Below are 25,728 nucleotides of genomic sequence, written 5' to 3' on the forward strand. Positions count from 1 at the left end.
TAATTACCTAGCTGTGTGGTCTTGGGCAAGTCACTTTAACCCCATTGCCTTGCAAAAAAAAGCCTAAAAAATATAATAGGAGGCTTGATATAATTCATTTTTCTCCTTAATTTACTCTTTTACTCTAGGTCAAAGGAGCAAATCATTGTTTATAGTGAAGTAAAAAAGAATATTTATCAAATTGAAATAGCCAAAAGATCCTAACATATATTTAAATATTACTCTTAAATTTGAAGATTATTTATCTGAAAACATATGTATCTGCATTGAATAGACCAAAATGTAGATCATTTAGACCTTGAGTCTTCTCAAGCTCCAGATTATAATAATGGTAAGTTCCATAGTAATAAATATAATTTTCCCATGGTGGTTATGTTTAGATCATTATTTCTTTACAAAAATTGAGCATGTCAGGCACAAAAATAAATCAATAAATTTTAAAAGGGTAGAAAATCCAGACAAAAATTCAATAACCATAGCAATACAGAAAACAAGTAAAAGATTGTCATAAGTAAAGACTAATGACATTTTGAATAATGAGCATTTTAAAGAATAAATCAAAGAAAAAACAATGATATCAAAGAGATTGACAATACTAACAAAAGAAGCAAAAATTTTTGAAGTATAACAAAATCAGACCTTTAGATAAATTGTATCTGAAAACATAAAATGTCAATTTACCCCTCACCCTCATCAAAATCTATTAGGGATTAGGGAAACTGCTAGAGGTATACATGGGGATCATAGCAACAGGAATAACTATTTTATACATCTTATCTAAATAATACTACAATGTAATATTCCTATTCTTAAAGAAGGATGATTAGTGGAAAGGACACTAGCAACTTAATAAAATTCCTTCTAAAATGTATTAGACAAATATAAAAATATTTCCAGAGGATCTTACAAGGTTGGGTTTTTTCCCTTTGGATGTAGTTATTATTTTTAGTTAATCAGTCAATAAGCATTGATTAAGCATTGTTTATGCCAGGCACTATGCTAAGTTAGGGATGCAAAAACAATAAAAAGAAAGATAGTTGCTGCCTTTAGAAAGCATACATCCTAGTAGGAGAAGAAAAAAAATTAAAATAAAGGTTCAAAAAAGGAAAAGATTAGAAGGTGGTATCCAGTCAGTGTCATGGTAGTTAAATCCAGATAGCTGAAGGATGAGCATTGTGTAGCCTTTTTCAAAAATGTATCTTCCAAGAATTCATCAATGGGAGAAAGGATCAAAAGTAATGAAGTGAAATCATGAGGCAACTGAGAATTGGTGGCTAAGACTGGAGAACAGAGAGATTCTAAAACTTCCATTGTGGAAGTTCCAGAAAGATCTCACCAATAAAAGAAGGGGTCTTTATTCCTTTTTATTGGGCCTAAATCTAACTTTCTAACTTCAACTCATTGCAGGGTTATGCTGGTAAATGTTTAAAAACTGGCTCCCTCCCTTAAAATGTACCCCCTAAACACTTACAAGTTTAGTCTGTATTATTAACACCTTTAACATTATTTTCTTAAGACTTAATCAGCAACAAAATAAATCATGCTTACACTGAAAATTTAACTTTCAGTTCTTTCCAGTCAGATTGAGTTGGTTTGAATGCATTCAAAAGTCGATTCTTTGAGAACAAGACAAACAAAATCTAATCCCTCTTCAATTCATCAAGCATTTCCACATGTAAGGCACAGGGATAGGTCTGAGCATATACAAACAAAAGTGTCTTATTTTTAAATACCCACCTTGAAAAAAGTTTTATGTTATGTTGAAGAAAGAAAACATGCACAGATAAATGAATACAAGAAAATTTGAGGAATTAATAAAGGAGATCATGAAAAACTTCCTTTAAGACATGGCTTATTAGTTGATGATTTGAAGGAACTGTGTATTCTTTAAAAACCGGTAAGGAGAATGGGAGAGGGTGAAGTTTATCAAAATAAGCCTAATAAATTTATCTAGTTGATGAAATTATAGATAGCACTAGACCTGCAACATAAATAATGAATAGTTAAGGTCTTAATATACCAAAACATGGCTACACTTTTACCTCGTTATAAAATTGGAAGAACTTCTTTTGTAAAGCTTCATGTAACATCTAGTCACTGACCAGAATTTAGCAAACAACCCACCTCCACAATGAGCATTTCCATATTCAAAAAGAGATTTTTATCTTAAACCATGAATCTATTTTCATAATGCCTGTTTTTTAAAAGCATATAACTAAATTTTAGACATTACTTTCAAAAACATCCTGCTTGTATGGTTTCTTTTTGACTTCTTTCTGTTCTCCTATGTGTAGTTTTCAAAAAGTCTCAATAATCTTCCTCTTTCCTCTTGTCTTCATTTTTTTCAATATTAACACCAGTACCTCACCTCTGAGGTGGATAGAATCTTGGAACAAATAACTGTGGTTAAGCAAAACAAAATCAACGTACTGGCCATAGTCTGCTGTTTTAGCAACATATGCCCTCTACTGATATACACTATTACCTCTTTCAACCTACATTTGTGATATGCCACATCATGAGGTCTCTCAGTTCTTCTTGTATGAGAAAATGTGTTTCTCATCCTGCACCTAGAGTCCATCACCCCTCTGACAGGAGCATGATTTTTTTTTTGCTTGTAAACTACGGATATACATATATAAACATAAGCATTTCAATAATAAATAAGCAAAAATTAATGCACAGCAATGTAGCAAAATTAATGGTTACATATAATATGGCCTACATATAATTTATACACTTGGTAGTTGAAGCAGCTTGTCAAATGGTACATTGCATTGTTTTGTCTACTGCATGTAATATTAATGAAACACTAATGTAAATGGTAGACTGGGATAATTACTTGTTATACTTGCATAACCATTCTTGCTATACTGAGTTCTGATATTCATCATGATTTTAGGAGAACAAAATATTTTGACCACAAGGAGGGATGCAATCTCTGTTTCACATATATTGCATATAGTAATGGTAAAAAAGGAGTGCTGTCATACAAGCATTGCTCAAAGATACTACAAGTTTATGAGTATTTGGACAGAAGGAATTTCCTTCTGGAAAAAAAAGTCAAATGACTGAAATAGAAGAGAGGGAGAACTATAAGCCACATTGTACCCCACATACACCCTTCTTCAGAAGTGACAGGGAACAGGACCATTCTCCACTTCCATGCAGAAGAAGCAAGGGAAGTAAGAAGCACTAAGAGCTCAAGGTATGTCATAGCATATATTCATGTGGGCAGAGATGACAGTGAATATCAGCAGAACACATAGTATCAAACCAACTCACCATGGTTGGTGGGATAACAAGAAAATCTCACAACTTTCTTGTTTCCCTGAAATCCAGGCTGTGAAGTTCACTTGTAGTGTCTGATCCCTTTACTTTCTCTGACTAGAGGGTATATAAGGAGCGGTAGAGATTTATATCAGCTTTCCTACTGCCACCCTGTTGCATCCTAATTAACTTTATTGTAATTTTATCTATGTTCTGATTCATTTGAAATGTCTATTAAAGCATGTGGTACCCTTATAATGATTTTAGTCCAAGTCAAAAAGTGTTTAGTCCTAGATTGAGAGAAGGGAAACTAATGGAATAGAGATAGGAGATCCTTTTTCATCACAGGTTACGGTGATGGTAAGCTAATTAAAAATGAATATCAACAATTTTAGTAATCCATGGGATTAAATTATGTACCCAAAGAAAATTAGACAATGACAAAATGAGCTAGTGTAACAGTAAAGACTAAGGCACAAAGTTCCAACAAGATTAATAATTAGTAAAATATGAATTTACCAATGGGATTAATAGTTCTTTTTATAGTTTCCTAGAGTAAAGAAAATAGGAAAGCTAGCATCATAAATGAAAAATATATGATTGAATGGAAATTGGGAATGAGGGTTAGGAACAACCCCCTTCTTCCCTCCTGTGATTAAGAAAAGTTCATTGTTTAAGTCCAGCAGGATCTTCTGGGACAGAGATAGAAAACCAGACGTTCTTTGGATAAAAAAAAACAGACATCCTTGAAGGATAGATTGGGGTATAAAGATACTAGACCAGACTCCCTGATGTCTTCTTCCTTCAAGGATAATAAATTTCCTTAACAGAATAATGGAATAATGATAAACAAGACATCTGGATTTCACAACTTAACTCATTACAGGCCAGCAAAATTTCTGAATTAAGTTCAAAGACAAAAAATCATGACATAGATAGCTATAAGATAAAATCAATATTTTAAAAATAGGATCAATTAAAAACACATAATCAATTTGATTACTTCACCAGTCACAGTGAAAAATGGAGACTGGGTGTTTTCAGGTAATCACCAGCATAAAACACATAGCCAAAGCCTCGTTTGGCTACATGTTCTCAGCCACTTGGATTATGTGTCTTGTTTCTCTTCCCTTTTTTCTGCTATTCCATCCTTACTGTTCTGGAAGCAGAAGGGTGCTACCCAAGACTGAGAATCATTTCTTAATTTTTTTCCTGGGTTGACATGAACAAACTTTGGCAAGAGTTTCAAATATTTTCTGGCTAAGGATGTTTCTGGGTTCCTTTGACCTGTTCACTATGGTGACTTCTTTGTTTATACTAAACCCCTACTTGATATAATGATAAGCAATCTCAATATTTCCCTTTTACAATTTTTTTTAAATTTCTGCATCAGAGTCTTGCTTTATTAGATCAGACTGAAACTGTTGCAATCATACACAAGGTCTTCTCCAAATTGTTAAATTTTCTTTTCAGTTCATGCAAATTGACTTTTGCTTTAACAAAGTCAACCTGCATACAGTAAACTGATTCCAATATGTATCATATAAATAACTAGCAGTATCTTGTACAAATCAAATAAGATAATTAATGTTTGCAAATTTTAAAAATGCTATATAAATCCTAGGTAGTAGTAATAGTAGTAGTAGTAGTAGTAGTAGTAGTAGTAGTAGTAGTAGTAGCAGCAGCAGCAGCAATAACAAGTTTCTACTACTTTTACTGCTTCTGCTGCTGCTACTACTACTACTTTTACTACTACTACTACTACTACTACTATCACCACTATCTACTCCTACTACTATTATTGCTGCTGCTACTACTGCTACTACTGCTACTATTGTTGCTACTACCATGATATATTGTGATGATGTTGCTTATTGTTTGTCATGTTCATCTCCCAACTTTTTTCTTAAGGAAATGATTTATGACATACAAGGGCAAGACCTAAGAGTAGTCTACGAGCAATTGGTTTTTATGTTTCTTAAATCTGAGTCATATTTTTCAATATATTTTTCACCATAAAGCTGCTTGCCTACTTCCACATTGAGGTCATTATAAATTAAAATATATTCTGTCTAGGTTTGCAGCATCTTGTTAATTTTCCAAAGAATTTTTCTACCTCTCCTATATGAGGCATCTGTGGGATAGAGCCCTGCACCTGGAATCAGAAGTTCTGAGTTTAAATCTGCCTCAGATGAACACTACTTGTGTGACCCTCAAGAAGTCACTTGATCCCTATTTACCTCAGTTTTCTTATCTGAACTAATTTATCTAAAATTTGGATAATGTGCCCACACTGGACAGTTTTTGTAAGAATGAAATGAGATGTAAATTTTTTTAAAAAGTAAGCATTTATCTGGGGCAGATCCAAGATGGCGACAAGAGAGGATCGCCTCTTAGGTGCTCTCTCTTAAAAGTTGTAAGCTAAGGACTCTAACTACATTTTCAAGAGACAAAATCCACAGAGGGACCCAGTGAGGCAGTTCTCCAACCTAAGGTAACCTGGAAAAGAGCAGAAAGGTTCAGCTCCACAGGGTGGGAGGGGTGGCCCACCAGAGGGCTGGCCTGCCAGAGGGAAGGAATTGCAGCCTTCAGGAGGCAGCCCCAGGGTACTGGGAGCCATGGGTGACAACAGTGGGAGAGTTTCCTGACCTACACCCCAGGGAGCTACAGGCACAACTTGGGGGGAACAGTGGGGGACCACTGCCAGAGTGAGCACATGAAGCCCAGCCCTCAGGGTACACAGCAAGCAGTGTGGTCATGGAAGCCCAAATCCAGGAACAGGAAGCAGGCAGAGCCAGTAAGCAGGACTCCCCAGGGCTTGAGTGCTGAGCCTAGGGAGGAGGGGAGAGCTGAGCCTAGGGAGGAGTGAAAAGAGACTGCCAATCTCTGTCCTCTGTCCCTGGAACAGGGCTCTGTGGTTCTGACCACATTCAGATTCTGATTGAAGTCTAGACCTCCCCCCCAATAGAACAGCAAGCCCCCCCCCATCTCAGCCCCGTGGCAGAGGGGTGTGCTTGTGGTCATTCATAGACCAGGAGGGAAGACAGAACCTCACACACTCAAAAGTTCAGGAAACACCCCAAAACCAGGCACAGGTTGGGGAAATGAGTAAGCAGAGAAAAAAGAGGAACACCATTGAGAAATACTTTGCCTGTGATCCCAAGAAGGATCAAAACACTCAATCTGAAGATGAGGAAGCACAAGGTCCTGCATCTAAAGACACCAAGAGAAACAAAAATTGGGCTCAGGCTATGACAGACCTCAAAAAAGACTTTGAAAATCAAATGAGGGAGTTAGAAGAAAAACTGGGAAAAGAAATGAGAGTGGTGCAAGAAAAACATGAAAATGAAGTCAGTAGCTTAGTAAAGGAAATCCAAAAAAATGCTGAAGAAAATAGCATGCTAAAAACAAGCTTAGGTCAAATGGATAAAACAGTTCAAAAAGTTATTGAGGAGAAGAATGCTTTAAAAAGCAAAATTGGCCAGGTGGAAAAAGAAATAAGAAAACTCTCTGAGGAGAACAAATCCTTCAGACAAAGAATAGAACTCAGGGAGATTGCTGATTTTATGAGAAATCAGGACTCAATAATTCAAAACCAAAAGAATGAATAATTAGAAGAAAATGTGAAACATCTCATTGAAAAAACAACTAATATGGAAAACAGATTTAGGAAAGATAATTTAAAAATTATTGGAATACCTGAAAGTCATGAGCAGGAAAAGAGCCTTGACATCATTTTCAAAGAATCACTACAGGAAAATTGCCCTGATATCCTAGAAGCAGAGGGCAAAATAGAAATGGAGAGAATCCACAGATCCCCCCAAAAAAGAGATCCCAAAAAAGCAACCCCCAGGAATATTATAGCCAAGTTCCAGAACTCCCAAATCAAAGAGAAAATATTACAAGCAGCCAGAAGAACACAATTCAAATATTGTGGAGCTGCAATCAGGATCTCACAGGACTTAGCAGCAACTAAATTAAAACCTCATAGGACTTGGAATATAATGTACCACAAAGCAAAAGATGTTAGAATGCAACCTAGAATCAACTATCCAGTAAAACTGAATGTCCTTTTCCAGGGAAAAAGATGGACTTTCAATGACCCAGTGGAATTTCAAATGTTCCTATTGGAATGGCCAGAGCTGAACAGAAGGTTTGATCTTCAAATACAGGACTCAGGTGAAGCATAGAGATTGGAGGAGAAGGGGAAACTATGAGGGATTTAATGATGATGAACTGCATATATTCCTGTATAGAAAAATGACACTGATAATACTCATATGAATCTTTTCAACTAACAGAGCAGGTAGAAGGAGCTTTTATAGATGAAACACAGGAGAAAGCTGAATTTGAAGATATAATATATTGTAAAAATGGAGTCAATAGAAAAAAATGGAAATGTAATAGGAGAAAGAAAAAGGAGAGGGGGAATAGGCCAAGATATTTCATATAATAAGATTTTTCTTTATTACAATGAGCTATTGCAATGATATGGAAGGGGGAAGGCAAGGGAGAATGGAGGGAATCTTCACTCTTATCAGAGGTGGCTAGGAGAGGAAACAGCATATATACTCAATGGGGTATAGACATCTGGAGTAAGAAGGAGGGGGGGACAGGGGGAAGGGGTAGGGATGTGAATGAAGGAGGAGGAGAGGATGGACCATGGGGGGAGAGTGGTCAGATATGACACATTTTCCTTTTTACTTCTTGCAAGGGGCTGAGATTGAATGGCCTGTCCAGGACCATAGGGCCAGGTGGATGCTGGGCCTAAGGGGTGGTATGGAGGCTTGGGGCCTCTTGGCCCCAGAGCCAGGGATCTGTCTGCTGTGCCACTCAGCTACCCTACAGCAGAGTCAGTGAAAGGAGAGAGAAAATATAGTACATGGTAGTGGAGAAATACGAAAGGAGGGAGTTGTGATCAGCAATGGCAACAGTGGAAAAAATATGGAAGTAACTTTTGTGATGGACTTATAAAAAATGTGATCCACCTGCAACAGAGTTGGTGGTGTTGGAGCACAGCACATTTATTATTATTATTATTATTATTATTATTATTATTATTATTATTATTTGGGGGGGTACAGGGCAAATGGGGCTGAGTGGCATGCCTGGGGCTGCATAGCAGGGTGATCATTGGGTGTCTGAGGCCAGATTCCAACCTGGGTGCTCCTGGCTCAAGGGCCAGTGCTCTGTCTGCCACCCAGCTCCCCCTACTATTATTACTATTTTATGTTATTTTATGTTTTTTTCTTTTTTCTTTTTTTGGTTTGTGCAGGGCAGTGGCATTAGGGTGGCTTGCATGTCACACAGCTGGGTGATTGTTGGGTGCATGGGGCTGGATATGGGCTTGGGTGCTCCTGGCTCCAGGGCTGGTGCTCCATCCACTGCACCACCTGGCCATACCTACAATTATTACTATTATTTTTTTAATTTTAATTTTAATTTTTTCTCTCCCCTTTACTTTATCGTTCAATTGAGTCTATATTTTTTGGATGAGGGGTATTTTGTTTACTCTTAAACAAGAATATTTTATTAATGTATAAAAAACATTGTTTATACAAAATGAGAATAAATAAATATTAAATTAAAAAATAAAAAAATTAGAACTGAGTAGATGAAAACTAATGACACTAAGATATCAATGTACATTAAACAAAATCAAAAAAGTTTAAAAATCAAAGAAAATATAAAATGTCTCACTGACAAAACTTTTGACCTAGAAAAAATATCTAGGAGAGATATGAATTTTAGGATTACCTGAAAGCCATGATCAAAAAAAAGAGCCAGGACAACATCTTTCAAGATTTTCAAGATATTATCAAAGAATACTTCCCTGATATATTAGGGAAGATGGCAGAAAAGAAATTTAAAGAATCTACCAATCATTCCATGAAAGGGATCCCAAAATGGAAATTCCCAATGACATCATAGTCACATTCCAGGGCTCAGATCATAGAGAAAATTCTACAAGAAACCAAAAAGATACCATTCAAATATCAGTCAGTATACATAGAATTTGGCAACTTCTACATTAAAGTACTGGAGAGCTTGTAAAATAATAAAGGCAAAGGAGTTAGTGTTACAACCAAGAATGACCTACCCAAGAAAATTGAATATAATATTTCAGGGGAAAAAATGAACATTTAACAATATAGAAGACTTCCAATCATTCTTAATTAAATGACCAGAGGGGCATAAAAAAATTTGCTCTCCAAATACAAGACTCAAGGGAAACATTAAAAGTAAAAAAAGAAATAATAAAAATATAAGAAATTCAGTAAGTCAAATTGTTTATCTTTCCATGTGGTAAGATGATATAACTTTAATAACATTATTATTTTATTTCTAAAAGACCAATTGGAATTTATACATACACACACACACATACACACATATATATATATATATATATATACATATATATATATGTATATATACAGAGAGAGAGAGAGACAGACAGACAGAGACAGAGATTGAGAGAGAATATGTCTATAATGTGACTTTGATGGAATGATACCAAATAAAGAAAAAAAAGAAAAAAGTAAGAAAGAAAATTTCATTGGAAGAAGGATAGGGGAGATTGAATGGGGTAAATTATCCTACATAATGGGGTGGCTAGGTGGTGCAGTGGATAGAGCACTGGCCTTGGAGTCAGGAGTACCTGAGTTCAAATCTGCCCTCAGACACTTAATGATTACCTACCCGTGTGGCCTTGGGCAAGCCACTTAACCCCATTGCCTTGAAAAATCTAAAAAAAAAAAAAAATGATCCTACATAAAAGAAGCGTGCAAGAGCTATCATAATCGAGGAGTGGCAGACAAAACTAAAACCTTACTTGCATCAAAATTGGCTCAAAGAGGGAATAATATACATACTCAGTTGGATACAGAAATCTATTTTACCTTATGAGGAAATAAAAAGGGACAGGGATTAAAAGAAGGAGGAGAGAGGACTAATAAAAGGGAGAGTATATTAGGGACAGTTTTATTTATCATAACTACAAATATGAATGGGATGAACTCACCTGTAAAATGGAAGCAAATGACAGAATGGATTAAAACCTGAATTCTATAAGAATACGAGAGATCTATGAGAAACACATTTGAAATAGAAATATACACACAGAGTAAAGATAGTAAACTGAAACCAATTTTATTCAGTTAAAGCAAAGAAATCAGGGGATAGTAATCATAATCTCTGACAAAGAAAAAATAGATCTAATTAAAAGAGAAGTAAGGAAACTGTATCTCACTGAAAGGTATCATAGGCACTTAAGTAATACTAATGTAAACATATATGCACCAAATGGTATATCAGCTAAATTTTTAGAGAAGTTGAATGAGTTAAGCAGGAAATAGATAATAAAACTACACTAGTGAGGGACTTCAACTTTCCCATCTCAAAACTAGACAAATCTAGCACACACAAAAAATAAATAAGAAAGACATTAAGGAGGTGAATAAAATGATAGATATTTGGAGAAAACTGAATGAGAATAGAAAGAAATATCAGCAGTATATAGCTCTATCCTAAAATTTATCATATATTAAAGCATGAAAACCACTAGACCAAATGCAGAAAAGCAGGCAAAGTATCATTCTTTTCAGATGATAGAGCAATAACATTAAATTCAATAATGGACAATGGAAAAAATAATTAAAATTTAATTAGAAACTGATCTAATCCTAAAAAATAAATAGGTCAAAGAATAAAGCACAGAAACAGTTGAAAATTTCATTAAAGAAGATGGCAATAATCAGTGGAATAGACTAGGTGCAAAAGAGATAGCAAGAAATGATTATAGTAATCTGCTGTTTGATAAACCCAAAGAGTTCAGTTTTGGGGATAAAAACTCTCTCTTCAATAAAAACTGTTGGGAACATTGAAAGTTAGTATGGCAGAAACTTGGATTAGACCAATACCTCAAACCCTAAACCAAGATAAGATCAAAATGGGTGCAATCTTTAGACAAAAATGACAATATTATAAGCAAACTAGGAGATCAAGTAATAGTTTACCTGTCAGAAAGAGGAGTTTATGACCAAGGAAGAGATGAAGAACATCATTAAAAACAAACTAGATAATTTTGATTACATTAAATTAAAAAACTTTTGCACAGACAAACCCACTGTAACCAAGATCAAAAGAAATGTAGTAAATTGGGAAACAATTTTACAGCTAGTATTTCTGACAAAGGACTTATTTCTAAAATATATAGGGAATGGAGTCAAATTTTTAAAAAAACAAGTCATTTCCCCAATTTTCAAATGGTCAAAGAATATGCAAAGTTAAATTACAGATGAGGAAATCAAAGCTATCCATAGTAATATGAAAAATTGTTCTAAATAATTATTGATTAGAGAAATGCAAATTAAAGCAGCTCTGAGGAACCATCTCACACCTATCATATTGGCCAATATGACCAGAAAAGACAATGATCAATGTTGGAAAGGATGTGGGAAATCTGAGACACTAATACATTGTTGGTGGAGTTGTGAACTCATCCAACCTTTCTGACTATCAATTTGGAATTATGTCCAAAGGGCAATAAAAATGTGCATACCCTTTGATCCAACAATATCACTGCTTGGTCTACACCCTGAAGAGATCATGAAAAAAGGATAGAAACATCACCTGTACAAAAATATTCATAGCAGCCCTGTTTGTGGGGGCAACGAATTGGAAATTGAGTGAATGACCCTCAATTGGGGAATGACTGAACAAATTGTGGCATATATATGTTACACTATTGTTCTATTAGAAACCAGGAGGGATGGTAATTCAGAGAAGCCTGGAAGGATTTGCATGAACTGATGATGTGTGAGATAAGCAGAACCAGAAGAACATGTACCATAACAGCAACATGGGGTTGATGATCAATCTTAATGGACTTGCTCATTCCATCAGTGCAACAATCAGGGACAATTTTGGGATATCTGCAATGGAGAACACCATCTGTATCCAGAGAGAGAATTGCGGAGTTTGAACCAGACTATTACCTTTAATTTAAAAAGAAAAAAACCATTATCTATATATAATATAATTTTGCTATCTCATATTTTTTAATTAAGAATATGATTTCTCTCTCAATGCATTCAATTTAGATCAATATATAGCACAGAAACAATGAAAAGGCTATCAGACTGTCTTCTGTGGGGTATGCAGGGGAAGGATGAAAGAAAGAGAGATTAGGGGGAAAATTGTAAAATTCAAAAATAAATAAATGAGTAAGATGGCAATAAAACAACATACTAAAATTTATGGAATGCAAGCAAAGTAGAATTTAGGGGGGAAAATAATCATATATATGTGTATGTATGCATGTAAATATATATGTACATATATGCATATATATGAGTGTATACACATATATATGTGTACATATATACACATATTTATATATAATTGCTTACATTAATAAAATAGAGAAAAAGCAAATCAATGAATTTGATATGCAACAAAAAACTAGAAATAGAGCAAATTAAAAATCCCAGAAATCAAAGGAGAGATTTTTAAAACTGAAAGTGAGAAAACTGTTGAACTAATAAATAAAACCGGAATCTGGTTTTACGAAAAAAAGACAATAAAATATACAAATCATTAGTTAACTTGTTTTTAAAAGGGAAAGAAGTAAACCAAATTACTAATATCAAAAATGAAAAGAGTGAGTTCACCACCAATCAAGAGAAAATTAAGAAATATTAGAAGCTATTTTGTCCAATTATATGCCAATAAATTTGATAATCTAAATGAAATGGATGAATACTGCAAAAATATAAATTACCCAGATTAACAGAAGAAGAAATAAAATACTTAAATAACCCAATATTAGAAACTGAACAAGAAATAAATGAACTTCCTAAGAAAAATTCCCATGATCAGATGAATTCACAAGTGAATTCTACCAAACATTTAAAGAATAATTAATAATAATTAAATCCTAGTGCTACACATTTGAAAAAAAATAGTTGAAGTTCTACTAGATTCCTTTTATGACACAAAGATGGTACTAATACCTAAATCAGGAAGAGGGGGGAGAGAGAGAGAGAGAGAGAGAGAGAGAGGAGAGAACAGACCAAATTCTCTAATGAAAAGAGATGCAGAAATTTTAATTAAAATACTGGCAAAGAGATCACAGCAATATATCACAAGGATCATACACTAAAATCAGGTGGAATTTATACCAGTAATACTGGGCTGGTTCAATATTCTTCCTCATACTGAACATAACATTTTTGTTTTGTTTTGTTTTGTTTTTAGGTTTTTGCAAGGCAAATGGGGTTAAGCGGCTTGCCCAAGGCCACACAGCTAGGTAATTATTAAGTGTCTGAGACGGGATTTGAACCCAGGTACCCCTGACTCCAAGGCCAGTGCTTTATTCACTTCGCCACCTAGCTGCCCCTGAACATAACATTTTTAAAATTTTCCCTACAAATGCAAAATAAGCTTTACCATTCACTTGAGTTCCGAATTCTCTCTCTTCCTGCTCATTGAGAAAACAAGTTGTTTGATATAGGTAAGAAATGTGTAGTCACAAAAATCATTACTATTATAATCATGTTATAAGAGTAAACATAATTCTCCCCCAACTCAAGAAAAGAGAAATCACAAGGAAAATACAGTTAAAAAATTATAGATATGTTAAACAGAAGTCCTTCAGAGTTGTCTTGGTCACAGAATTGCGGAGAAGAGGTAAGTCATTCACAGTTGATCACCCTACAACATTGTTATGACTTTCTATATATTACCTTTCCCATTGCATCCACTCATGTAAGTTTTTTTTTTTTTTTTTTTTTACTGAGAGTATCTTATCATCATTTCTTAGCATTTCTTCACAATTACATTCCCCAACAGATGGGCATCTCCATTTTTTTGCACCAGATAAGAACTGCTATAAATATCCTTCTAGATATAGGTCCTTTTCTTTCCTGTTGCTCACCTCTTCAGATATACAGACATTGTAGTGGCACTGCCAGGTCAAGAGGTAGGCATAGTCTTATAGCCCTTTGGGCATGGTCCCAAATTGCTCTACATAATTGTTGTATCACTTCACAAGTCTCCCAACAGTACATTTTCCTTCATCCTCTCCAACATTTGCCACTTTTTCTTTCTGTCCAATAGATATAAGATAGTACCTCAGAATTGTTCCAACCCATGTTTCTTCAATAATACTGAATTAGAACATTTGTTAAATGATAAAAATATGTAGTATTGATAACCTCAACTGAAAACTGTTCATACCTTTTGATCCTTTATTAATTGAGAAATTGCATTTATTTATTTTTTATACATTTGACTCAATTCTCCATGTTAGAGAAATGAAGTCTTTATCAGAGAAATTTGTTCCAATAAATTTCTCTTCAACATAGCCATACTTTTTAACTGTATTTTTCTTATGATTTCTCTTTTCTCACAGTTACTATTGCTAACTATATTTAATCCAATCTACTTTCCCCATCCTCATTTATTCTCTCTCCTTTCAACCTGTCTTTCCTCAAAAGTGTTTTGCATGTGATTACTTACTCCTACAATCTCATTTCCCTTCCATCACCCCCTCATTTTCCCCATCCCTTTCCCCTTCTACTTTCCTCTATGTTAGGATAGATTAATATATCCAATTGAATGTGTATGTTATTCCCTCTCTGATCCGATTTCTATGAGATTAAGGCTCATTCATCCCCCCTCCTCCCTCCTCTTCCACTCCACTGAATAAGTTTTTCCTTACCTCTTTTATGTGAAATAACTTATCTCATTTCACTTCCCCATTCTTTTTCTTCCAGTACATTTCACTCTTACCATTAACTTCATATTTTTACTATTTCATCCCTTCAAATGCAACTCCCACCTATGTCCCTTCTATCTTCCCTAATAAATGTGAAAGTTCATATGAGTTTTCACCATCTTCTTCACATCCAGGAATATTAGCAGATCAACATCATTAAGTTCCTTATGATTTGACTGTCCTATTTAACTCTGTGCTTCATTTGAGTCTCAAAATTGAAAATCAAATTTTCTGTTTAACTCTGGTCATTTCATCAAAGTCTCCTATTTTATTGAATTGTCCATCTTTTCCCATGAAAGAGTATGTTCAGTTTTGCTGAGTAGCTGATTCTTGGTAATAGTTCATAATCTTTTAACTTCTGGAATATCATGTTCCAAATCCTATGATGTTGAAACTACTAAATCTTGCATTATCCATGATATTTGAATTTCTTCTTTCTGCTGCTTAGAATATTATCTCCTTGACCTGGGAGCTGTGAAGTTTGGTTATAAAAGTGCTGGCAGTTTTAATTTTTTGGATCTCTTTCATGAACATAACTTTTTTTAAGCCCTTTAATTATCATCCTCAGCATTTTCTCCCTCCATCCTGAAATTCATTCTGGGCTTTAGTCCTGGATTCAGCAGCAAATCTTAATCTTAAGGAGTTCAGGTACCACACTGGATATTACTAGTGACATTGGCAAAAGAACATCTCTTTACTCCTCCTTCCTCTCACTGCTGCAGGCAAAGTCCAAAGTTCTCCGGCACCAAACTGTTTGGTGAATTATTGTCAATTTGTTCAGTCACCTTGGGGAGTTGGAATCAAAAACAAGTACTGAGAACTCTTCCCAATTTGAATCAAAATAAGGATGTCTTCCATATTTCACTGGCTGAGAGGTACGGTATATGAAGAATTGACACTTGCTTGGTGTACTTTTGTGTAATTTTTCTGGCCAAGAGGTTGCCTTTCAGATGATTTATATTGTGACTGATTTTATATGCTGATGATCAGAGCTAATTGCTTTGACATAAATGGGTCACATTATATAAGGCTCTGGATTGTTGCTCAACATGAGTCTTCTCTCTTCTTGCTCCCCTCTTTATCCTTTTTTCCTATTTTATCTCCTCCTTCCTACTAATTTCCTTCTTTCACTTTCTTCCTCACTCTGTTCCAAGTGTTTGAGCTATAGAATTTAGCTTTTCTGGAGCCTACCTTTCTTGAACCCTGATCCTCTCATATGGAAGAGGGGAAAGGAAAACACATTTCATCAGGGAATAGGCCCTCATTGACCCCAGCATGTTATAGGTCTAGTGAGAGAATGTGGCTATTCTCTATAAAATCATAGAATCAAAGCTTTTGAATTGAAAGGAATCTTAGACTCAATCTGAGAGTCTAATCCTCTTGTTTTACAATGAAGAAATCCAGATCCAGAAAAATTAAATTATTTGTCTTAGGAAAAGAGGCAACAAGGGGAAGAGGTCAAATTGTTTGATTCAAAATCTCACTATTCTATGTGACTGTCTTCAAAAAATTATGAATTTACTTGAAAATATTTCTAACTAGTCCACCATCTCTTTTTATCATACATTTGCTAAATCATTTATTTTACTCATATTTTTCCTAATAAACAAATAATAAACTTAAGCAATTTGAATCAGCAGTATGATATGGTAGCCAGAAAAATTACTATGATCTTGGTCTGCATTAAAAAGAGCATAGCTGTCAGAAATAGGGAGGTAATAGTTACATTGCACACTGCCTTTGTCAGACCTCATCTGGAGTATTGTGTTTAGTTCTGGGTACCACAGTCAATACTGTCAAATAAGTAGAGGGGTCAAGGGAAATAAATCATGAGAAAAGACCATCAGATTTGGTAGTCGATCACTTGTATTCTTAGGGAGTCTTTTGTTTCAGGTAATTAATGAGGTTAGAAGCCAGTTTGCAAGGGGTCAAAAAATGAATATAAAAAAAAACCAGGAAAAGAATATAGTTTTTTTTCAAAAAGTTTGTGAAAATGAGAAACAACATAGGACAGTAGCTTGAGGTGATGAAAGGGTCTGCTGAAGTTTTCTCTTAAGAATGGAAGAGAGGGGTGGCTAGGTGGTAGAGTGGATAGAGCACCAGCCCTGGAGTCAGGAGTACCTGAGTTCAAATTCGACCTCTGACACTTAATAATTACCTAATTGTGTGGCCTTGGGAAAACCACTTGACCCCATTTACCTCGCAAACCCCACCCCTAAAAAACAATGGAAGAGAACTGAGCATGTTTAATAGTAGTAAGGAAGAGATGAGAGGATAAGGTGAGTTAGAAAATTAGGAGAAAATAGGGGATGAATGAAGGTGTAATTTGCCAGAGCAAAAGCAGAAGGACTAGAGTTTACAAAGAGAAAGGCTGCATCTTCAAGATGAGAGCAAAGGATTAGAGAAATGAGGGATACAATTGACGAGATGTAGAGTTTAGATTTGAGGAGAAAAAGGAAATTTTCCTCAAGGCCCTCCGGTAAAATGGAAGGAAAAGATGTGGCAAAAGTGATGAGAAAAACTTACCAAATTATACTAATGGATTAAAAATATACTTGTTCTCTCTCTTGCTGTTGGTTTCTCCCCCTCCTTCAAATGCCTAGTGATATCAGTGTAATAGAATCCTCTGTCAGTTCATTCCCACAATCACAGAATTGTAGGAAAAAGTGCCAAAGAAAACTCCTATTACTTGTAATCAATGTCACCTACACTTCTTCCATTGCACCCTGAATTTCCCTCCTGGCCTCTTCAATAAATTTTCTATGTCAATAATTTTAATAGTCATGTCAAAAAAATCTCCTCTTTGGTGATCTGCTCCTCCTCCTTCCACATTCCACAGTAAATATTAATCCAAAGTTCTCAACACTTACAAATATGTTACATATACAATTGTGGGTAAATTCAATCACCAGTCACCATAAGAGAAGTATCATTTCTTGACTGGATGATCATAAAAGTTAGCATTTATAATGGTTCTTTAAGGTTTGCAAAATACTTATTTGTTTCTCACATTCACTCTGCATGTTAGATGCTCTTATTATTATCCCATTTGATAAATGAAGAAAATGAAGTTCATGATTCCCCTAGTGTCATACATTGAGGATGACAAATGGGACAACATTTGAACCCAGATTTTCTTCACTCCAAACCTAGTGCTCTATCCATTACATGTATCCTTACATGTAATGATTTAACTTTGCCTCCTTTTGTTGTCATTAGGTACAAAGTTTCCACATTTCCTCCATTGCCTGTCAAGACAAGTCTGTGGAAATATGAGGCTAAGGTTATCTCATCTGCTTTTCCAGCCATTGTGGGGGTCCCAAGTCTTCTGTAGACCTCTTCGCAGTATAAGCACAGGTCTATCCAGCTCTCAGAAGATCTTTGCTGACTTTGAAGCCATTCATCAAGGAAAACAGGAGATACCAGAGTACTTTAATTTTGCCAGTGATGTACTAGACATATGGAGTCAGATGGAAAAGGTGAAGCTGGAGGATTGGGTGGTGGGGTTGACAGACATCACTGTAAAGGTGTATGCCTTAGATTCTGAGCCCTATTGTAGAAGGAAAACAATTGGTCCCTGTATTGAGAAGATCAATTTTTTGCCACCTCGAGCTGTTCAGATAGTAGGGGCTAAAAAGAGAAATTGTCCTTGACTTTCAAAGCATCAAAATCATGGATCTTATTTAATGTTCAAGATTTGTACAATGGCAATGAAAACTTACCATTTAGATAAGACTTAGTAGAAAAACTGACTCTTTCTTCTCTAACAATGAGGTTCAATGATATGATGAAGAAAATTCCAGGCAAGGGCAGTTTTCTCAAGCAATGTAATTCATTCACTGAATTTTGGAATGATATGGTCAAATTCATGCTTTAGAAAAATCAACCTGACAGATGATTAATAAGAGACTGGAAGTTTGATTAATTTTGTTTAGTTAATATTGAGTTGTGTGGGAAGGGGAGAGTAAGAAAGTTAATTTTCTACTCATGGGTTTGATCTATAGTGCAATGGATAGAGAACTGACTGGCTCTATAGTCAAGAAGACCTGAGTTCAAATTAAGCCTCCAACACTTGACACATACCAGCTGTGTGAATCTGAGCAAGTCATTTAACACTGATTGCTTCACACCCAGGACCATCTTCAATGGTTTTGGTTCATATCTGGCCCTTGAATCCAGATGACTCTGGAGAAGAAAGTGAGGCTGTTGACTTTGCACAGCATCCCCTCACTCAAATCCAATTCACATGCATGTCATGACATCAACTCTTTGATGACATGATCTTCTTCAAGAAAGAGGGATAAACAATTTAAGGATCAGAGGAATACAACCCTTAGTTGCCTCCAATAAGGCATAGAATTTCTAGCTAATGTCATACTTTGGGCCTTAGGATGTGGTCAGTTTCCCTTGTAGTTCACTTATCTGCTGGTAAGATGGGGAAGAAGACCCACAGAAGGAATAATAACAGGTTACTGGACATAAAAGGAAAAACTTAGACAGAGGCATAATGATCATCCAAGTAACTCCTACAGTGTCTGGGGCCCCATAAAACAACTCCTCAAACCTATAGTGCATTATGAGGGCATTTCTATTGGTTAGTTGCATAGCAGACCCCAAACCCCTTTGGTAAAGTTTTATATAGGGCTCCCAACTAAAACCTGATTCCATAAGCTTGAAGACTACCTTTGGCTCATAAATGCTATTATCTTTCCACCTCTTGTCATTTCCTAGGCTGGAAAAAGATCCCCAAATCCTGCTTTCTGGTGGGTCGATGGTCAGGGAGATGAGGTAAAATGGAATTATGAAGAACTGGGGATCAAATCCAGGAAGGCAGCCAATGTTTTGTCCAGAGTATGCAACCTGCGACCAGGGGATCGATTGTTGGTAATTCTCCCCAGAATACCTGAATATTGGTTGGTGACCGTGGCTTGTATGAGAACAGGTTAGTGAATGCTTCCCTCTGACATGGCAGATGACAGCACTACTCACTCTAAGTACAGATCAAGTTGGGAGTTAGGAGGGGGAAGTAGAATGTGTTTAGAGTGGGAGGAATAATTTATTGCTCTCATTCTATACTGAGCAATTGCTAAGACTTTCTAGAGAATGAGGAAGTATATATGTGTATATGTATACATACATGTATATATGTATATATTAAAATGCATGTAGCACATAAATATAGATATAATTTGGAATTAATATTGATAAATAATAGAATAAAATCTTACTCTAAGTAAATGAGATTTGAGCTTTCCCTGGGCTTCTTCTTTTTAGGAAGATGGTAAAGTTACTACTGGGATCATTACTCATACCAATATGGTTCTTATTACTAATCCTCTTCCTTCCAATCCAATTAAATATATATATATATATATGTATATATATATATATATATACATATAAATTTTCTTGAGATTGATGTCCTTTTCTTTTTTCAATTCATTACCTCTTCCCAATATTTCTCTCTCCTCCCAAAAGAACCTACCTTTTTAACAATAAATAAGGTGAAGAAAAATAAATCAACATATTAACCACGCAGTCCTGCCATGTTAATATAGACTTGGGAAAGTTCAGAAGTCTAGTGCAAGGAATTAGAGAACTCACAACAAGAAAGTAGAGTTGACTTTATTAGATAGAGATATTAAGAAATCAGAGAGGAGAGACACAAGGCAAGCTAATTGATGGAGGAGGATACCTTATTGGAGTCTGAGAACAAATGGAGAACCCCCACTACAAACTATAAAAACCTGGAGGACTTTATAGGGCCAGGTACTGTGGGAAGGGAATGAAGTGACTGGACCTGGGGATTAGCACTGATTCATCCAGGATGGAGTTAGGGTGTGCAAAGAGAAGATTCCTGGTCATTTGGAGGCTGGTTGATACTCAAACTTTTCACAGTTGTAAAGGCTATTACTGCTCATTTTTCTCTGACTCAGAGGACTTTGAGCTTTCCCTGGTCTTCTTTTAGGAAGGTGAGAGACTTGGGGGGGAGGTCATCATACAAACCAGTATTCAATATAATCCTCAGTAGTAATCAATCCCTTCTCCCAATCTGACCTTTGATCCAGATCCTCATTCCCCTGTCTGTACTCTATACCACAGCTTTACAGACACTAAAAAATCTTCCACATAGCCTTGTACATTGGTCATAAACAAATCATATGAAGACTCAGCCCTTACTTGTTAACTGAAAGAAGTTGGTGTGCTTTTCTTTTTCTACAGAACAATGGGGTTAAGTGACTTGTCCAAGGTCACACAGCTAAGTAAGTATTAAGTGTCTGAAATCATATTTGAACTCAAGTCTTCCTGACTCCAGGTCCAATGCTCTGTCAAATGCTCCATCCACTGCCCCACCTAGCTGTCCCTTCTGTGTGTTTTTCTAAGTAGGTATATATACCTTATCATTTATGTAGATAGGATGGGCATTCTTACTCTTAATTTGCTAATAAGGAACTGAGGCAAAAAGAGGTAATATTTTTTTACCTAATGCCACATCACAGGCAACTAGAAGATTCAGGATCTTGACTTCATTTTCAGTTCTTATAATGAAATGAAAAAACTAGAAAATAAGAGATGGAATGAATAATCAGTTTTAAAAAATTACATCCAGTTTTCAATACTAAATTAAAAAAACCCCTTAAAATCCAATATATCAGAAGAGCAGAATTTCAGGAGTTCTGGTCTTGGTCCTGCCATGAAATTCCTGTTTGCCTTGGACAAGAAACTTAACCTGTCTGGACTTTAGTTCCTGTATAGTTCAGATTTCTGGGTGAAATAGGAAGGAAGGAAGGAAGGAAGGAAGGAAGGAAGGAAGGAAGGAAGGAAGGAAGGAAGGAAGGAAGGAAGGAAGGAAGGAAGGAAGGAAGGAAGGAAGGAAGGAAGGAGGGAAGGAGGGAGGGAAGGAGGGAGGGAGGGAGGAGGGAGGGAGGGAGGGAGGGAGGGAGGAAAAAGAAAGGAGAAAACAACTTCATATTTAGTATCACATGGGTGGATGGAGAGAGAGAGAGAGAGGCATTTATTAACTGGTTATATACATACATATATATATATATATACATACATATATATTTCAAGCACTGTGCTGAGTACTTTGCAAATATTATATCTCCTTTGATCTGTTATAAGAATATCTGACTTAACTTTTTTTACTGCCATTTTCTTAAAATGAGCAAGTCATAACTAGATAGAGTCTGCAAAGTCAAGCTGAGACATCAATAATAGCTCTGGTGTTAGTTCCTGATCTACATGGCTACAAATTCAAGTTTGAGAAGTCTGTGGTAGCTACAGTGTCAACCAGCTAAGTTTCCTGTTTTACTTGCTACAGATCTTCTTTTTCTGCCATCTGTCCTTTGGTCTGTAAGTCACTATCTACCCTTATTTGCTCTTTGAAATTCCATTGCACTCATCCTGCTTATCCTACATATGGCTGCTGCAAGTTATGAACTAAGTTCACTGATTTTCTTTAGTTATACATAAATTCTGAATGTAACAAACCAGTTTTTCCATATCCTTGCATCATTTATTGTATGTATCCTTAGACAATTTTTCTCACAAAGCTCACAACTCTGTGCACTATTACTATCCTCATGCTACAGTTCAAAGAACTGAAATACATTGAGGTTAAGTGACTTACCCAGGGTCACACAGTAAATGTCTGAGGTTAAATATGAACTCAGATTTTCCTGACTCTAGATACCATGCTCTGTCCACTGCACACTTGAGTGAATGAACAGATGGATAGACATACAAAAAGACAGGCAGACAGAAAGAGACAGACAAATAGCTATATGTCTGAGTATTATTTTTAATCTTTTCCAAAGTAGAAGAGAGTTTTCACCTTTAAATTCAGAAATTAAAAATTATATACATATATATATATATATATATACATATATACATATATATTTTCCAATGGCTCCAGTTCTCTAAACAGTGACCTACAATTCCTTCATGGTTCCTACAACCATTTATCTGGCTATATAGATTTCCACTAACAAGAACAAGGAATATAGTATAAAATATCCTGGCTAATATTTAATGCTATATTAGGTTCATCTGACATGACAGTTTAAAATTAATCATTCCACAAATACTAATTGTTTTCCTTTTATGTGAGCTACCTGAAGTATACTACATGAAATTATTTTAACCCAAAGGACACTGAAATCTCTCAGTGTTGTAGAAAAATTCTCTAGACATCAATATCACTTTATGGCCAAAATTTCCTTTCCAACTCAAGAACAGAAAGTCAAAGAGGTAACTTGGTTACTTTCTCAAACAAGATGGGAGGGGAAGAAAATTTTCAGAATGGGGACAGAAGCAAATGGTTTATAGTAGATTGCACTTGAAGAATTGCCTGAGAGAGGATTCTGACACCAGTCTCTGAAGGCTTGAATAAAATAACTAAAATGTATCAACCCCTTAATTTTCAATATATCTGATATTTCTGCAAGAAAGATTAAGTTATACTATTCACATTTTGCCGAACAGGAAACTGACAGAGCCAATTCAACTGCTAAGTTAGATCTAACTTCCCACCCACTACTCCTAAAAGAACTTTGAAGCTAATTGTCTTTCTTTTGACAGTTATTGGCACTTCTTTGGATGTTCTGGCCAAATCTTCAGCAAGTTTACTATATCCCCAGCAGGGAGGATAAGAAGAAAAAGGAGGCAAATTTTATGTACATGGGAAGGAGGAGGGAGGGAAATCATAAATTTCTTTTTCCACAGGAAAGAAATATAAACATAAGATACATACCTCATATGTACATGAAATATAAATGCATTGCTAGAGAAATCCTTGCTTAATTCAAAGAATGGCAAAAACTCAGATTCTCAATAGAGATGCATATTTCTAGAGTTTCCTTATGCATTGTCAAAAGAGATAGATGGAGTTTGAGTAGTATATTGTCAATAGTAAACTATGGTTTCAATTTGTATTTCTCACAAAATTAAAGGGAAAACGACTCATAACTCATTTGAAGTCAGAAAGTACACCAGTGAGTACAGTTGTGTAAAAATCTTATCTTGTACACACGCTAGTTGTCTAGGGTGTGATAATTTCAGTTATTTTTCTGTTGAGTCCTAGTCATCCCACTCTACTCCTACCACCATATTGTCATGGAATTTTTCATGGATTCCATAAGAGTCTAAGGAGAATTTCATCCACCATGAGATCTGCAGGACTTAAAGGAAGCAGCTAGATTAAAAGGAATCTATTAGTATGCTAATTAGTGGCTTCAGCTAGGAGTACAGATTGACTTTTATAGTATTTTACTTTTTTTTTAGAGTACATAGACAATCAGAAGCATTCTGTAACAGAATGGAAATAGAGAATATGTATTTACTTTGGGGTCTCAAAGGTACCAAAAAACTGGTTTGCTCCAGGGAAATAATATTTTCTCTGTAGCTAATCTTATCATATTATTCTGTGTTGGCAGGGAATCTCTAAGAAAGTGAAGGCTTCCTTCTTGTTAGGTCAGTGAGGTTCATCTTATTACTGAGAGTGAGGAGAATAAAGTACAAACCAGAGTTTTTATTTATAAACCTTCATAGCTCTGTTTCCTTGGTTCCTTTTTTGTGGAGCAGATATTCCTCCCAAACTCACAGTGCACAAGCTTATCAATATCCTCCATAATAGCTAGTTCACTGGGCTGCCACCCCAAAATCCTAAAAAATCAGAGACTTTCTTAGATTCATTGTTATCATATCTGATCTGGGCACACATCCTAATTTAGAACCAAAATGTTTCTGAAGACTCTGACAGTCCAAACATGAGTTCTTGTAAGTTCTATCAAAATGAAAAAGTTTCAGATAGAGGTCTATAGTCAATAACCCTAGATATGGTCATTCTCCAAAAATCAGCCTTAGTTCAGAGAGTTTTCTGTCTTAACTTTTTTTACTTATTTATTTTTACTTATTTAAAATTTATTTATTTATTTATTTACTTGCTTCCTTATTTAACTTATTTACTTAACTTGTTTTACTTATTTATTTTACCTTCAAGAACTATGAATAAAGGTAGAAGTTATGATCCGGTTGAGATCAATTGATCAATCAACAACCATTTATTGAGCTAGTATATGACAGGCACTGTGCTAGTAACTTTGTATCCAAAGACAAAAGTGAGATAAGCCTAATTGACAGAGATAAAGAGATAGAGAGATAGACAGAGAGAGAGAAAAAGAGAGAGAGAGAGAGAGAGAGAGAGAGAGAGAGAGAGAGAGATGGACAGATGGTTAGATTGATAGATAGACCTACAGACAGTCAGATGAGATAGATATGGACACATGAATGCATATATGTGTGTACATAGGTATATGTGTAGATATATATTGTGTGTATATATGTGTATGTAAATATGTATTTGTGTAACCATATATATATGCATGAATGTTGTGTATCCAGGAATAAAAATATTATTCCAAAGGCTCTATATGTGTAATGTTTTCAGAAAAAAAATAGAATTAAAATACTATATATATATATACACACACACATATCATAGTGAACAGATAGGTTATATAATGGTTAGAGTCAGGAAAACTCATCTTTCTGAGTTCAAATCCAGCCTCAGACATTTACTGGTTGTGTCACTCTGGAAAAGTCACTTAATCCTATTTGCCTCAGTTTCCTTATCTGTAAAACAAGCTGGAGAAGGAAATAGTAAAACAATC

The 25,728-nt window shown here is 35.3% G+C and overlaps 1 protein-coding gene across 2 annotated transcripts in view; it reads left to right on the forward strand.

The window, feature by feature from the left end:
- Window positions 1–25,728, forward strand: part of ACSM5 (acyl-CoA synthetase medium chain family member 5) — an 81,476-nt gene that overhangs the window by 18,072 nt on the left and 37,676 nt on the right. The window contains exons 1-3 of one of the 2 annotated variants that reach the window (XM_074207126.1): window positions 15,801–15,927; window positions 18,272–18,531; window positions 19,784–19,994. In XM_074207126.1, coding sequence (XP_074063227.1) covers window positions 15,900–15,927; window positions 18,272–18,531; window positions 19,784–19,994 — 499 coding nt within the window. In that variant the 5' untranslated portion in view covers window positions 15,801–15,899. Of the gene's footprint in view, window positions 1–15,800; window positions 15,928–18,271; window positions 18,532–19,783; window positions 19,995–25,728 lie in introns of those variants that run through there. The other variant, XM_074207127.1, reaches the window with a different exon arrangement.

The sequence above is a fragment of the Macrotis lagotis genome, chromosome X (assembly GCF_037893015.1).
Source record: "Macrotis lagotis isolate mMagLag1 chromosome X, bilby.v1.9.chrom.fasta, whole genome shotgun sequence".
Taxonomy (NCBI): domain Eukaryota; kingdom Metazoa; phylum Chordata; class Mammalia; order Peramelemorphia; family Peramelidae; genus Macrotis; species Macrotis lagotis.